The sequence below is a fragment of the Lithobates pipiens genome, unplaced genomic scaffold (assembly GCF_037356315.1).
Source record: "Lithobates pipiens isolate NorthernLeopardFrog02 unplaced genomic scaffold, aLitPip1_a1.2 Scaffold_22, whole genome shotgun sequence".
Taxonomy (NCBI): Eukaryota; Metazoa; Chordata; class Amphibia; order Anura; family Ranidae; genus Lithobates; species Lithobates pipiens.
Window position 1 is genome coordinate 341743782 of NW_027507784.1, and position 17056 is coordinate 341760837.

General features: G+C 46.6%; 1 protein-coding gene across 1 annotated transcript in view; it reads left to right on the forward strand.

The window, feature by feature from the left end:
* Window positions 1–6284, forward strand: part of EPB41L5 (erythrocyte membrane protein band 4.1 like 5) — a gene marked incomplete in the record, with an annotated part of 89923 nt that extends 83639 nt beyond the window's left edge. Inside the window, 4 exon segments of the mRNA XM_077450206.1 lie at window positions 551–643; window positions 759–800; window positions 4866–4999; window positions 5109–6284. Coding sequence (XP_077306332.1) covers window positions 551–643; window positions 759–800; window positions 4866–4999; window positions 5109–5166 — 327 coding nt within the window.
* Between the last annotated feature and the right edge of the window lie 10772 nt (window positions 6285–17056).

The window sequence follows — 17056 nt, forward strand, 5'->3', positions numbered from 1 at the left end:
CTTGGAACCGTCAGCCTTGGAATGCCTCATGGGACTTGTAGTTTTGCAACAGCGTAGAGTGTGTAGAACTTCTGTAGCATACGTGTGTGTGTGTGTGTGTGTGTGTGTGTGTGTAAGGGTTTGCAGCTTATAGAAGTTGAGCACTTTTGTCTAGATCGCTCAGCAGACTGTGAAGCCCCCTCTCCTTTACTTGCTGAGTGGACGCATCTCTGTGATGTCCGTGACATGTGAACGCTAATTATAAACTGCAGCACCTGTTTGGATTCTCTGAAAGCTACAGGACCGAGACCGAAATAACACAGTTTGGAAAAGGGAAATAAAAAGGGTCCTATTTCATCAGCTTGTAGAATTATAATCCGTTTGTTGAGCTGTCCATGTTGGTTTAGTAAGACGGAGCCCTGTGTCCTTCCAAAACAAATGGCGCATAGTACATATTTGTATTTCTTTTTCCTTTTCAGCATTGGCTGTTTAAATTATTTATTTATACATTTTGATTACAAAGTGATTTTTTTTTTTTTTTTTATTATTTTGTCTGTTGCCACTTTTGTAGAGCCCCACTGAAGATCTGGATAACCTTCTGGCTCTTCTCACTGAGAATCTCATTGACCTCACCGACATGGCTCCAGCCCCCTCCACCCCTCCGGTAACTGAGTCGTGTTTTATGTCTATAATTCTACATCATTCCAATAAAAGATTGGAAGATTTAACAATATTTTGACTCCTCACAGATGAACTGACCTCTTCCATTCTCTTGGCAGGTTCCATTATACACAGCCATCACACCCCGCTGGATCGTACCAGTAAGTGCAATATATAAAGAGCAACTTTTCCGCCTGGTGGTGGAGGGCCCTCTTCTGCCTGGTGGTGGAGGGCCCTCTTCTGCCTGGTGGTGGAGGGCCCTCTTCTGCCTGGTGGTGGAGGGCCCTCTTCTGCCTGGTGGTGGAGGGCCCTCTTCTGCCTGGTGGTGGAGGGCCCTCTTCTGCCTGGTGGTGGAGGGCCCTCTTCTGCCTGGTGGTGGAGGGGGCCCTCTTCTGCCTGGTGGTGGAGGGGGCCCTCTTCTGCCTGGTGGTGGAGGGGGCCCTCTTCTGCCTGGTGGTGGAGGGGGCCCTCTTCTGCCTGGTGGTGGGGGGGGCCCTCTTCTGCCTGGTGGTGGGGGGGGCCCTCTTCTGCCTGGTGGTGGAGGGGGCCCTCTTCTGCCTGGTGGTGGGGGGGGCCCTCTTCTGCCTGGTGGTGGGGGGGGCCCTCTTCTGCCTGGTGGTGGGGGGGGCCCTCTTCTGCCTGGTGGTGGGGGGGGGCCCTCTTCTGCCTGGTGGTGGGGGGGGGCCCTCTTCTGCCTGGTGGTGGGGGGGGGGCCCTCTTCTGCCTGGTGGTGGGGGGGGGGCCCTCTTCTGCCTGGTGGTGGGGGGGGGGGGCCCCTCTTCTGCCTGGTGGTGGGGGGGGGGGCCCCTCTTCTGCCTGGTGGTGGGGGGGGGGCCCTCTTCTGCCTGGTGGTGGGGGGGGGGGCCCTCTTCTGCCTGGTGGTGGGGGGGGGGCCCCTCTTCTGCCTGGTGGTGGGGGGGGGGGCCCTCTTCTGCCTGGTGGTGGGGGGGGGGCCCTCTTCTGCCTGGTGGTGGGGGGGGGGCCCTCTTCTGCCTGGTGGTGGGGGGGGGGGCCCTCTTCTGCCTGGTGGTGGGGGGGGGGCCCTCTTCTGCCTGGTGGTGGGGGGGGGGCCCTCTTCTGCCTGGTGGTGGGGGGGGGGGCCCTCTTCTGCCTGGTGGTGGGGGGGGGGGCCCTCTTCTGCCTGGTGGTGGGGGGGGGGGCCCTCTTCTGCCTGGTGGTGGGGGGGGGGGGGCCCTCTTTTTTGCCTGGTGGTGGGGGGGCCCCTCTTCCATCTTGTGTAACTGGCAGCTACAAATGTCTCCCTAATAGAGTGGATCTAGGTTGTGTTTCCTCCTCCTGTGTAGGAAACGGTGACCTGTTTCCCTAATGATCCTTCCAGGGTGGGTACAATCTGGTCTTTGTAAATAAATAAGTAAAGTTGCGCTATGGAAAAAAACACCCTAATTGTATAAAAATAAAAACTACAATGTGGTAAAAAATTGTGGTGGGAAGAAATGTGAAAAAAATGTGAAAGAAAGTTTACAGGGTTAGAGCTGCCTATGCCTGAAGCCCTCACTTCCTTAATAGGGAGGGGAGGGAAATTTTAAGAGTATTAAGTAGAAAGGTTATGGCGCTAAACCCGATTAGTGGTGTGTTGAATTAACCTATCGCCACAAATTAGTGTTGTTGAGAAAGCGCTGTGTGCAATTAAAGTGCAAATGTTTCCTAAAAATATAATCCGTATTAAATCAACATATGTATCCCATCATAATTAAATCCAAAACCAATATTGAGTCATCATATACGTGTCAACATACTATGAGTGAAACCAAAAATATAATAAACATTCACTTAGGTCATTGCAGGTATACATTGCCTAAGTATGAGACCCCAGTGGGGGAGGCGCTGAGAGCAGAAAGGTGTGCAGGAAGCAGCCTAGTTGAGCTCAAGGTTACATCTTTAGGACCATCTAGCCCCACAAGGGGCGTTAATTCTGGTGAGAGCATTTACATATCACGGCACTGAGTGGCGCACCGGGGATGAAGGTTTCTAATTGAAGACCCGCACTGTTTGCACAACACTAATTTGTGGTGATAGGTCAATTCAACACACCACTAATCGGGTTTAGCGCCATAACCTTTCTACTTAATACTCTTACAATCTGGTCTTTGCTGCTCAGGCATTGATTTGGCAGCTATGATCTTGGTTGGACTGCATTATCCCTCATTACCCACAAACCTACCACTACATTCCCAATAAATCACGTGAAATTTATTTATTTTTTTAGCTGCTTTTTTAGACCCCCCCACCTCCAGGCACCCGAGAATTCTACAACTATTGGCTGTGAAATTTTATGTCCGACAAAATTAAAAAGAAAGCTGAGTGATAAATTAAGAGAAAAAATTGTAATGCATTTTTGATGCGCTTGAGGACAGAGCTTGTTTGTAAAACGGACGCTGGGCCCTGCAGTTCTACTGTCATGACCTGTTCACCAGGAAAGTGAGGCTGGGACAAAAAAACTACAAAAAGGCTTGATAGAAGTTTTAGAAGACTTTACTCCACCCAAAACTAAAAGTGAATATTTGGCTTTAGATTTAGTATTTATAAGCTGGGCAATGCCAAACCCTCTATCCTTCTTCTCTGTACTAATCATCAACCACCTTTTTCGGGATTTTCCATAAGTCATTCTTTGTGCTTCCTTCTTTTCTCTAAGCAAGTCTTTCTCGACCTTTTTACCTCAGAGGAACCCATTAAAAATAATTTTAGGTCTCGAGAACCATTGCTAAAACCCATTTATTGCTGGTCCGTGGGAAGAATGGCCCTTACATTGGTGTTTGGGGGGGAAGAATAGCCCTTTACGTTGGCGTTCGGGGGGGGGAAAGAATGGCCCTTACGTTGGCGTTCAGGGGGGGGAAGAATGGCCCTTACGTTGGCGTTCAGGGGGGGGGGAAGAATGGCCCTTACATTGGCGTTTGGGGGGGGAAAGAATGGCCCCTACGTTGGCGTTCAGGGGGGGGGAAGAATGGCCCTTACGTTGGTGTTCAGGGGGGGAAGAATGGCCCTTACGTTGGCGTTCAGGGGGGGGAAGAATGGCCCTTACGTTGGCGTTCAGGGGGGGGAAGAATGGCCCTTACATTGGCGTTTGGGGGGGAAGAATGGCCCTTACATTGGCGTTTGGGGGGGAAAGAATGGCCCTTACATTGGCGTTTGGGGGGGAAAGAATGGCCCTTACATTGGCGTTCGGGGGGGGGCAAAGAATGCCCCTTACATTGGCGTTCGGGGGGGGAAGAATGGCCCTTACATTGGCGTTCGGGGGGGGAAGAATGGCCCTTACATTGGCGTTTGGGGGGGGAAGAATGGCCCTTACATTGGCGTTTGGGGGGGAAAGAATGGCCCTTACATTGGCGTTTGGGGGGGAAAGAATGGCCCTTACATTGGCGTTTGGGGGGGAAAGAATGGCCCTTACATTGGCGTTTGGGGGGGAAAGAATGGCCCTTACATTGGCGTTTGGGGGGGAAAGAATGGCCCTTACATTGGCGTTTGGGGGGGAAAGAATGGCCCTTACATTGGCGTTTGGGGGGGGAAAGAATGGCCCTTACATTGGCGTTTGGGGGGGAAAGAATGGCCCTTACATTGGCGTTTGGGGGGGAAAGAATGGCCCTTACATTGGCGTTCGGGGGGGAAAGAATGACCCTTCCGTTGGCGTTCGGGGGGGAAAGAATGGCCCTTACATTGGCGTTCGGGGGGGGGGGGAAAGAATGGCCCTTACATTGGCGTTCGGGGGGGGGGGGGGCAAAGAATGGCCCTTACATTGGCGTTCGGGGGGGGGCAATGAATGGCCCTTACGTTGGCGTTCGGGGGGGGGGGGAAGAATGGCCTTTACATTGGCGTTCGGCAGGGGGGGACTGGTCGTTGGATTGGAGGTCAGCGGGGGGGAGGGGGGGGACTGGCCCTCTTACATTGGGGGTCGTTTTTCCCCATTGACCACCAATGGTCACACTTAATGCCTCCTTTACCAACAACTGAAAGGATCATTGGTGTTATGCTGCTGCCTCCATTAAGTTGCCATGGACATGAAGCTAGATGGCACCATTGGATAGGTCAATCGGCCACAGTGCAAGGAACTCCTAGCAACCTCTAAAGGACCCCCAGAGTTTTATGGAACCACGTTTGTCAAGAACTACTCTAGGCTTGACCGATTTCTGCATTTTTTTTTTTTTTTTTTTTTTTAGTTTTGTCTTTTGTATGGTCTGTCTCTGACCCCTCTCCGTCCTCCCATTCCGCAGAGTGCACTTGTATCTAACGGACACCTCACAGGAGATACCAACCTTCCCGCTAAAGTCCTGAATAACACAATAGATCAATTACCTGCTGCAGTAGAGTCTCCGATCACTTCACCTCCACCCACTGCAAACACAAGGTCAGACGTCACAACATCTCCTGCTTTTATTGGGCGTTTGTCTTCTCCAACCTAATTTCATTGTTAAAGCTCATTCGTTTTATTTGCGTTTTTTTTTTTTTCTCCACAGCACGATGGTTACTGAAGAACCGCCCCGACCGCGATGTCTACTCACCACCGAGCTGTAATTGGGGGGGGGGGGGGGAAAGACGGAATCTCATTGTATACTGTGACTTGGAGTGGAACCAGATGGACAGAACCTGAAAGATGTCAGCAGAACGGATGCTGGGAGAAGCTACTGATTGGCTAATTCACTGACAACCTGATGGTTTATTTTTCTTAAAGCAATACACTGGAATTTTCTGTGTCTGATCCTCTTTGGTTTCCGGAATTTTGAGGGATTTTTATTAACATTCTACTTGTGAGCCGCTCTGGGATCTATGCGATTTTTTTTTTTTTTTTTTTTTTTTTTTTTTTTTAATGGGCTGCTTCATGCTTCCGATCTCCAGACATTGTGGTCCAGTGCGGCGTTTTTTGTGTCGGCAAACGTGTGTGCCGCTCTGGGACGACGGGATCCTGCGGAATGTTCTATAACTGAGCCGGAAAAGAAAAGAAGATTTATACCACTCGATGTGCCCCAATGCCAGGGGCTTACCTGACTGTTATCTTGGTACAATTTGTTTTTAGGAATTTTATATTCTGTGACATTTTTTAATTTCATCCTGTCCTGTAGAATATTTTTTTTATTTTTATTTTTTTTATAGAATTAACCGACCGTTGCTTAAATGCAGCCCAATAAGATACTTGCAATTAGAATTGTCAGGGGCGTGGCTTGCCCATGTTAGTATCGTGAGAGTTGACCATAATCTGTATTCCATTGGTTGGTACATTTGAAAGGAAACCTTTGCTGGTAGGGTTATGGAGCAATCATTGAGGACCTCTCCTGTGATGTTTAATTTCCTGTAAATCTTATCCTCTGGCTGCATCTAAATTATGATTTCATTGGCGACAAGTTGGGGTAAAGACCCGGACACCCCTTTTTAACTGCAGCCAGCCAGCAATGGTTGCTAACATATCTCAATGGATTCCTTTTTTATAATGTCTCATATCCAGAATGGGGGGGGGGGGGGGATAGGTTATGTGCTTTTTTAAAGGTTACAATAGAAATGCAAAGACTGCTGTGGCAGAGAGCTTTCCCGAAAAATGCTAATCCTCTGGCTTGAGTAGGTTGTGATTCCCGAGCCCAGAACAAGCATGTAGAAAGTAAAGTCTGCTTGAAGGCAAAAAAATAAAATAATAAACTGCCCGTTGACTAGTGTGGTCAGCTGTAGAAGCCAACATGGCTTCCATGACGGGTTCTCTTTACAGTGGAAGTGAACTCCCCTATGGTTTTCAGCCAAGGAAGCCGCCATCTTTGCCTCTGTTTAATCTTCAACTGCTATGGTGCTGCACATGTGATTCGTTATGACACCAGCCATTGGATGGTTTGATAGTTTGGCTGAGAGCACAGCCAATGTGCAGATAGCATTCCCGGCATGCCTTTTTTTTTTTTTTTTTAACTGTTTAAATCGATGGGTTTACTTCCACTTTAAGCATGTTCATTGGATGCACCTTACCCCGGCATTACTATTACTACTGCCACCTTTTCCAGTACCAAAGAAGTGGGCGGGGCTCGAAGGATGTAGCAAAGTACGGAATTGTGAGTGGAATTTGAGATTGGGAAGAGGGAGGAACGACGTTAGGAATAAAGGAGGATGACTGGAAGTGATACTGTTGCATACCTGCTCATATGTATACCTGCAAAGTTTAACATAGAAAGTTGCGGCTCCAAACCGGGAGGAGACTTGGTGGAATGCCGCGGCCACACCTTAGACTAAGCAAGGGTGTATAGTGCCACGCCAACGGTGCAAATATGGAGCCTATTCAACTAAAACAGTCCACTATATTCCAAACCTACAACCCAATGCATTTTGGGGACAAGGAGCTACTCCCCTTCATCAGGGCCTAAAAAAAGGTTAATAAAGATGAATGTTGGGAGTAATGCACTTTGGGGACCAGGAGACGTTTTTGCTTTTTTTATTTTATTTTTTTATTAGGGCCTTGAAGGTTGGAAGGAATGAAGTTTGGGGATCAGGAGATGCCCCCCTTTTTATCTGGGCTTGAAAAGCTAATAAAGATGGAGGTTTGGAGTAACGCATTTTGAGGAATAGGAGACACCCCCCCCCTTCATCAGGGCCTAAAAGGTTAATAAAGATGAATGTTGGGAGTAATGCACTTTGGGGACCAGGAGACGTTTCCTTTTTTTTTAGGGCCTTGAAGGTTGGAAGGAATGAAGTTTGCGGATCAGGAGATTTCCCCCCCCTTTTTATCTGGGCTTGAAAAGCTAATAAAGACGGAGGTTTGGAGTAACGCATTTTGAGCAATAGTAGATGCCACTTTTTTTTTTTTTTTTTTTTTTTTTTTTTTTATTAAGGCCTGAAAGTTTATTAAAGAGTGAAGATGGAGGGTGGGGGGGGGGGGGGTAATGTGTTTCAGGGACCAGGATACCCCCCCCCCTTCATAATGGTTTGTAAAGATGGAGGTTGAGAATAATGCATTTCAAGGAATAGGAGACGCCCCCCCCCTTTTTTATTAGGGCCTGAAAGGTTAATAAAGATAGAGGTTGGGGAGTAACGCTTTTCATGGTTGAGGGGACGCTCCCCTTTTTGTCAGGGACTGAAAGGTTAATGGGTTAAGAAGTAACGCATTACAGGGACCAGGAGAATTCCCCCTTCATCAGGGTTTGTAAAGAGGGAGGTTGAGAATAATGCTTTTTAAGGAATAGCAAACTCCCCTTTTTTTTTTTTTTGTTTAGGGTCTGAAAGGTTAATAAAGATGGAGGTTGGGTTGCAACGCTTTTCAGGGATGAGGGGGATTCCCCTTTTGTCAGGGTCTGAAGGGTTAATGGGTTGGAAGTAATACATTACAGGAACCAGAATTCCCCCCCTTCATCAGGGCTTAAAGCGGAGTTCCGCATTTCCCTCAAAAAATTAAGTCAGCAGCTGCACATACTGATGAGGTCCAATGGAAGAGGGGACGCGATACCTGTCTAAAGCAATACCCGCTTCCCCCCCCCCACCTCGAAAGGTGTCAAATGTTGCACCAGAGGGGCGGGGGGGGGGGCGAGGAGACAGATGAGCTTAAGTTCCACTTTTGGGATGAAATGTGCTTTAAAAGGTTAATAAAAGATGGCGGTTGGGAGTAGTACATTTCGGGGATAAGGAGACACCCCCTTGGAGTCTGAAAGGTTAACAAAGATGTAGTTGGGAGTAATGCATTTCAGGGATGTGGAGACTCCCTTTTTAAAAAAAAAAAAAAAAAAAAAAGGACTGAAAGGTTAATAGATTGGGAGTAACGCATTTCAGGGCTGAGGAGAATTCCCCCTTCATCAGGGCTTAAAAGGTTAATAATAGAAACAAAATAACATTTTTGAGAAGGTTAATAATAATGAAGGTTGGGAGTAATGTATTTAGGGACCAGGAGATGCCCCCTTCATCAGGCCCTGAATGGTTATTAAAGATGAAAGTTGGGAGTAAATTTTAAGAGAATGGATCCGCACCCCCAGCAACTTCCCCAGCCACACTACCCCTTCCAATCCCTGATGAAGAGAGAACCTCCTTGTCTCTAAAATGTGTTGGAAGCAGGTATGGAATATATTGGACCATTTTAGTGGAATAAACTTGATGTTTGGACCTTTTACTTCTTCTTCTACTTCTACATCTTCTTCATCTTCATCTGAATCTTCATCTGAATCTTGACAATAGGGCTATAGCGCCACCTATAGGAGTAGGACAGTAGGCAGAAAAGAAACAGCGCCGCCTATGGGCAATCCTGGCTGGTATAAAACCCCTTCTCTGCTATGGGCAATCCATAACAAAGCGGTGTCAGCAGATGAACTCCATAGTGGGATGTGTGCTGTGTCCGTCAATGAACCCAGAGAAAGGGATTGTTATGGCAAAAAAATAAATAAAATTCCCTTAGGTTCAGGATGCAGTGCATCTAGAGCCCAGGACAAACATGCCAAATTGCACCCCCCCCCCCCCCCCTCCCAAGTTGGAAAATGATGTTTCTGCAAAAATTCCCCCCCTGCCAAAAAAAATCGAGCACTAATCTGCATGCTTACCCCTAAATACAAATTTCCCCACCCCAAAAAATGTTTTTCCCCTCCTAGCACAAATCCTCTATCCTTCAAATTCCCCCCTCCAAGCACACATTCCCCCTCCCCACACACACACAAATTTCCCCTCCTAGAACAATTCCCCCCCCTCCCCAATCACCCCTACTTTCAATTACCTTTTCTAGCACAAATCCTCCCCCCCCCCAAATCACTACTCCTAGTGCACCTCTCAAAATGTCCCCTCCTAGAACAATTCTTCCCCCCCCCCCTAAAATTCACCCTGCCAACACAAATGCTTTCTCCCCAATCTGCTTGTGGTGCCCCCCACCTCACATGATTCCACAGTGCCCCGGGCAGGTGCCCCTTGTCCCAGCCATGGACGGATGCGGCTCTTATGAATCTAGACCAGTGGTTCTCCACTCCTGTCCTCAGGGCCCACTAACAGGCCAGGTTTGCAAGATAACTGAAATACATCACAGGTGATATAATTTGCTGCTCAGTGATTGCAGTGTTCTAGTCTGCATCTCCCCCAAGGGAATACATAAAACCTGGCCTGTGAGCAGGTCCTGAGGACGGGGCTGATGACCACTCATCTAGACCATAGGGCTGTCCCAAAGCAGTGTCTCAACCAGGGGTGGGCAAACCAAAACCCAACTGCATCAACCAGGCAATGCCGCTTGCCTATAGCAGAAAATGGGTTTTATACCAGCTAGGACTGCAGTTTTTCCTGCCTAGTGTCCTCCTATAGGTGGCGCTGTAACCCTATGGCCAAGATTCAGAAGAGCTGTGTCCATCAATGAACATAAGAAATTCTTTGCCTGGCTAATTTATTATATTCTGAGATCGTTTTATACTGCGAGCTTGTTCTGTATTGTACTCAACGCAGGCGCTCGGGCCACTGACCTTTTCAGCAAGAATTGAGCGCTGGCGGTCTGCGTAGCCCTCCCCAGTAAGGGGGGATTGTTGCATCCTAGAGAAAGCCATGTGTGCTGTAACTGATTATAAAGTGTGAGCTGGAGTTTGGCTTCAATTTGTTAGTGTATCTAAATCTGCTAGTCCATCTAACACTCCTCTTCCCCCAGATTGACAATGCTGCTGTCCATAGGTGCCCCCCATGCTCCTTCATCCAGAGTGTGGGGCGCTCTAAAACGGGAGGTACTGGCCAGATCACCAGGTGAAATCTGAGCAGCCTTAAAAAAATAAAATAAAAATAAAACTAATGCAGTCATCACATCAAAGGATTTGTAAATATGAAATTTTTGGGTTAAATACTGTTTTAAAGTATATGTGAAGCCACTTTTTTTTTTTTTTTTTTTTTTTTTTTTTTTGGTAGAGTGGGGTGAAGTTAAAACCTCTCCCAGGTGTTTTTTTTTTTTTTTTTGTTTGTTTTTTAATCTGTCTCTCATTGGAGAAATTTACCTTCATTTCCTGTTCTGTAGATGTATTTGGAAGTGAAAGAAATCCCCCCCCCCCCTCCCTCGACCCCCAAATTGAGAGAGAACCACTTTTAGGAAACTCCCCAGCTGGGGACTGCAATTGAGAACCTTTAGAAGACAGTAAGGGTATCACGCCATTGGTGATTTATTTATTCTGTTTGTTTTTTATTTTTTGCTATTGAATTAACAAAAAATTAAATTCAATGTGTTTTGAGGGTCCACACAGCTCTCCCTTCACAAATGGGGGGTGGATATAGATATATATATATTACACACACACACGTATGTTCAGATAGGAAAGTTTATTTTATTTTATATCTTTTATGAACTTGCATATGTTTATACATGTTTTTAGTTTTTTTAGTTTTTTCCTTTTTTCTTTTCCCTTTCTTTTTGGTAACTGTTCAACCTTGCAATGACTCGTGGGACTTGTAGTTCCACAGCAGCTGGCAGGGCACAGGTTAAACACGCGTGATTTCTAGCGCCTCTGTTGCATGTTCTCTAGTAGTAAAAAAATAAAAATAAAAATAAAAAAGAACCTGACTGGGTATCTAACCCCCTCTCACCACTCTATCCAAAACCAAAATGAGTCTTGGTTTTAGTTACACTAAATAATTGCTCCGAGTAGCTTTATTGGGTGGATTTGCCACATCAGGATTAGCGAGTTAAAGAGGAAGTAAAAACCCTGATGATTTTACTTGCTCTTCGATTCCCTGCAAAGGTAAAGCATAATGGACTACTGTGCATCGCATCGCATCCATTATGTGTCGCTTACCTGACACAGGAGCCAGCGAAGTCACCGCTGTCCCCTGTAGTTCTGAGCGTCCATCTTCTTGGTGGGCCTCGCTGCTCCGGCGTTGTGATTCGCCGGAGCAGCGATGACGTCACTCCCGCGCATGCGCACGGGAGCCAACACTCGCGGCATATTGCCGCGATCTGCGGATTACCCCGTGCGCCTGCGCGCAACTGTCTCCGGCACATGCGCCGTAGACAGCGGTGGCTGTCTTCAGGTAAATATCTCCTAAACCGTATAGGTTTAGGAGATATTTCTTGGACCTACAGGTGAGCCTTAATCTAGGCTTAACTGTAGATCAAAGTGGTTTTGTAAGGGTTTACAACCACATTAAAGCGGAGTTCCACCCATATAAAAGTCAGCAGCTACAAAAAAGCGTAGCTGCTGACTTTTTTTAATAATCAGACACTCGCCTGTCCCAGCGGTCCAGGCGTATAAATCCCCCGCTCCACTCTGCGGCGGTGCCGTTGTCACTGCGGGAGCCTGGCTGTGGCTTCACAGCTGGGGACGCGCTGCGCATTGACTGGCCGGGCAATCATCTGGGACCTGTTATGTGTGGCAGGAGATTGCCAAGAGGGAGGGAGGGGGGGGGGGGGGGAGAGGTGATCTTGGTTTCGTCGCTCCGGGAGGAAGTGGGAGCTGGATCCTTCTAAAAAGAGGGTATACCCCCCCCCCAAAAAAAAATGACATGCCAAATGTGGCATATCAGGGGGTCACCTTCACTTAAAGCGGGCATTCAATTTCTTTGTGGACGCTTTAAATCAATTGTTTAATGTATTCAATTTGACTATATATACTTTTTTTTTTTTTTTTCTTTTTTAATTGACCCCCCCCCCATCCAGCCAGGAGCGGCAGTTGTTGGTGAGGAACGTACCCAGCAGTGGTCTTGTGTTGGCAGCGGAATCTCTCCATTTGCCAACATGTCTGCTTGGTGGTGACATTTCGATGATCTGACGCTTCCACAAGCGTTTCATTCCATCACATCTCTAATCATTTTCCCATAGAAGGAAAGGAGCCGCAACGTTTCTATTAACTATTTTACACAGATTGTTGTACAGTGTTACATTGTTGTTACATTGTTGTTTTCTTTTATGTAATGTTTTGCTGTCACTGCCACGTTTTATTGATTTTTTTTTTTTTTTTTTTTTTTTATAATAAGCTGATGTGTAGAGGCTGCCATTTCTATTAAAACTAGAGCCGCCCGCTGGGTATTTTTGGGGCAAGTCAATGATTGGTCAAAAGTGACATTTTTAGCTCTGGGTGGAGTCCAGTGAGACAAGCCACCTGCTTGCTTCTAAAAACAACTGCATGCGGGCTGCTATTGCTAACCACCTCCTAAAAATGCTGGTTGCCTGGCTTCTGTGTATTTTAAATCACTGACCTCAGAGTATAGGTAGGTGTCCGTGTTCAGGATCTGTGATTTTGAAATGTTGGAAGATGAAGGACCAACCTAACGCCCAGGAAAGGGCAGGAAGATCTCAGATGGATGCCGATGAGGCTCGGTTCACACGTATGCATATGCGGCTGATACCATTTTGAGGCCCATTTTTTCCGGCGTGTTTTATGTACATTTTTAAGTGCGATTTACATTTTTGGGGTGTTTTAATGTTGCTAGGAGAAGGTGTCTTTTGTCATGCTGGAAACGCACCAAAAAAAAACATGGACGTGCGTCTTTTGTTGTGATTCCATTAGTCTATGGGGCCATGCACCACACTGCATGTAAAAATAAGTCCCTGCACCTTTCAAAAAAAAAATTAAAAATGCATTAGTGGAAAGTGTATAGATGTCAATGCGACCCATAGGGACTAATGTTAAATGGACTGAAGTGCGTTTTCTGCAAGCACACTGCAAAATGCATAGGTGGGAACCGAGCCTTAATGTGTCCCATTCTGCTCTCCTTCCCCAGATCTAGAATTTTAGTATCGTGATATTGATTACTGTGTGCCTGATCTGCATTCCCAGAGTTTAACAAACTTTGTAGCAGAATTCCTTCCTATTTTTTGCTCCGAAGAGCTAGCTGTTTTTCACCATGTGCTGTGCAAACTGATTCTGAGTTTAGTTTGTTATGATCACCTGGTGCAGTCTCGGTGTTCTGATGAGGAAAGTTGCAAGGTCTGCATCCCCTTTTTTTAGAAGTAATTTTACCCTTCAAAACGGACAGTCCTATTGCAGAGGATGCCTAAAATGTGACTTGTATGTTTTTAGTGCAGACTTCTGGGTAAATCAGTGAGCCAATCGCACAAGCAGGAAATTATTTCTGCAGGCTTTCCATTCACCAGCAGTATAATAATTTTAGCTGCATTTTTACCCCCCGTAGTTCTCATTACTACAGGGGCTATGTAATCGGACTGCTGCAGCCAACGGTCTTTACTATTAAATGTCAGTGCTGCCACGCCCACAATAGCTTGAACTGCACAGACTTCTGGGACATGTAGTCCCTGCTCCTTGGCCACCACCATACCACAGGAAGGAGAAGAAAAGGACTGGAGTGGTGACCACTACATTACACATAAAATAAAGTTGCAAATTCAGGATGGAGAGTCTACATTTAGTGGTGGGAGAGGGGACTGGGGGAAATGATTACCTGGAGTTCTGCTTTAATGTTCTCAGCAGAAAGACCTGACCAGGATGAAATGTGTGGCTGGAGCTGGTGATGTGCTGAATTCTGTACAATCCTTTCCCTCTACATGAGACTTGGGCTCGTTTCTTGTCTGTGACCCCCATTGGGGAAGATTTTCCCTCCCTTCCTGTCCCTGTGACACCAGGGCAAGAAGTGGCGGGATCGGGTGTCACTGCATTAGGGACGCACAAACGTTCTCAAAGTTGTAACCATTCCAATTGTTCTGTGCAGGTAGGATGGGCTTTACCACCGAGATGCTGCCCACGTGCGTCCATTGGAAATGGCTTTTTCTGTGCTATAAATCACGGGCAGCTCCCAACGCATACTTATGATTGGGAGCTTCCGATCATGTGACGGCCAATCACAGTGGTCACATGATTAAAAAGCCCACCTTCACCTCCTGGAAGTTCGATCCAGGAGAGGGGGGCTGTTGTCTGTTGGATCTCGGACCCCAGAAGACAACATGGGGGGGGGTGGTCTCACAGAATGGGGACCCATCCCACTTGGCAAAGTAACACGAACCAAAGAGACCAAGTGCCAAATGACCAGTTCAGGGCTCAGTATATCTTTATTGTGAAATCGCCAATTGATGGAAAAACTGTAGCCAACGCATTTCGGGGGGGGGGGGCAAGGGATCCCCCTTCATCGGGGTCCAACATGGTTCCTAGAGTTCCAAAGTGTACTGTGCTGGAACCTTCTCAGATGGGAGATCTTCAATGCAAACCTAGGTGGCTTGATAGCTATGTGGTGGAGTTCTTGAATCCCTTGCCCCTGCAACGCATTGGGATACCTTTCCCGCATTGGTTGTGAGGTCACAGTCAAGAATTAAAGATCTCTGGAGTTCTGAACCGATTGGTGCTTAGCCTCTTCTGATTCTTTTTATCTATGTCAGAAAACATGAAATTGGACCGAGACAGAAGTACAGGTAAATCACACTTGTTTAAAAGTAAAAGGAACAAATGTAGTCAAAACATAGCCAAAGTTCCATAACCGGAACGGATAGTCAGCCAAGCCAGAAGTCCGGGATCAATGTAGTCGAACAGCAAGCAGGATCTGGAGCCAGAAGGGATGTCAGCAAAGCCAGTCTTTAAACAGGAATGCCGTAGGTAGTCTCTGTGATGTTGACCAAGGCAAAGTCAGAGATCATCTGGGCTGGACGGCTTAAGTAGGCAGGACTGACGAGCAGGATATCATCAACAGCTGAGTAACTGTGGAGAGAAAGGAGCTGGCAATTAGCCAACAGCTGAGCAGCCAACTCAGAGAGGGAAGGGCTGAGCCCAGCCCTGACAATGTCCTGGTTGAAGAAATTTCCCATCACTTCCTGCCTTGACCGTAAATCTCCCCAAATAGGGGCGCAGAGATCCCCCTACTAAAAAAATAAATAAAAATAAAACACAAAGTTTCGCCGAGTGACGTCTGAGGAGCACCCAATCTGATTTCCCGATCCACACACAGGTGCCTAGGCACAGTGTCCCTACGCACCAAAATGAGACCAATGAATGGATTGAGCCGGCAACACTGTGTAGCAATTTATTGGTGACTGGTTACAAATTGGTGACAAAACAAAAAAGACGCGTTTCGGCCCGGAGCGTACCTTGTACAGATGGCTGCTCTTGCCGAAACGCGTCAGTTTGATGTCACTCCTTTGTAACTGGTCACCAATAAATTGTTATCTGGACTGGAGCGTTGCCGGCTCAATCCACCCATTTTTGTCCAGAGTTTGGTTTTAAAACACTGGATGTTGCTTTTAATTTCAATTTGAATCAGCCCTACGCTTGTGATTGGCTGAGAATGTTGACAATGTTGGTGATCCCCCCTCCCCCCTCCATATACCTTGTCCTGTTGTTTTTACTTCTATCCTCTGTAGACCACTAACTGTTATTTTTACTGTTTTTGATATGTAAAGATTTTACTGTAGACAAAATTTGTAATTTATTTTTGGAGAATGTATTGCCTTTTTTTTTTCCAACAGCGGGGGGGGGTTTATGTTGGCGCTAAAATGTCACTAGTCACCTGAGAACGACTTTGGTTTGTATTGAAATGCATTCCAATATTGTGAATTCTGTTTTTTTTTTTTTTTTCTGATACTTTTCCTAAAATATATGAAAAATAAATCTCCGTCCGGCTCTGTCTCTGGATTTCTGTGGGTGTCGGTGCAGATTTCGGTGTTTGGATTTTACGCACATGGGCATAATAAAATACACCAGGCTAAGAGCTGGCAGAAAAATCGAGGAGGCTCATTTTAGTGCCTTTTTTTACACCTGTATGGCTTTTCAGGGGTCTTCAAACTACGGCCCTCAAGTTGTTCAGGAACTACAATCCCCATCATATCTAGACATGTCTGTGAATGTGAGCGTTGCCTCATGGGACATGTAGTTCCCGCAAAAGCTGGAGGCCCGTCGTTTGAAGATCCCTGTGTTTAGAGGAATATGTGTATAAACTCCAAAAACAAATGCTCTTTAGGCTATTTTCTCTCCTGAACAAATGCAGTAAAATACAGCATCATGGCCACTAGATGGAGATGAGGAGCACAGGAAACACAGGTCTAAGATATATATATATATATATACAATGTAACAATTCTAGAGATCGCTAGGTACATTTATTTGCCCATTCCTTCTAGCACAGGGGTGAGCAACCTTGGCACTCCAGCTATGGTGAAACTACAAATCCCATCATGCCTCGGCTCTCTGGGAGTCCTGCCTTTTGGCTAGAGTCTTGCCGTGTCTGGATTTGGCGTTTTGCCAAAACTGGAGCACCAAGGTTGTCTATACCTACTCTAGTGCGCTCGAGAATTTGTTACATTGCATCATTTGTTAAAAAAAAGATGTATTTCCTATATTCTTCAGCCCCATCAAGTGGTGGTAATTCTGTATTTTACTACTGTCCTTCTAGGAGTCGTGCCTATGGCTGACAAAGTCCTGCAATGCCTCGTGGGACTTGTAGTTCCATACAGCTGGATTGCTGACTTTGTCTACCCCTCGGCTGAAATATTCATTTGTTCGAGCCACTGGAATGATTTTGCTTGTGAACACCTAAATTAAATCCGTACTCTCCTCTCTGCATGGCAGGG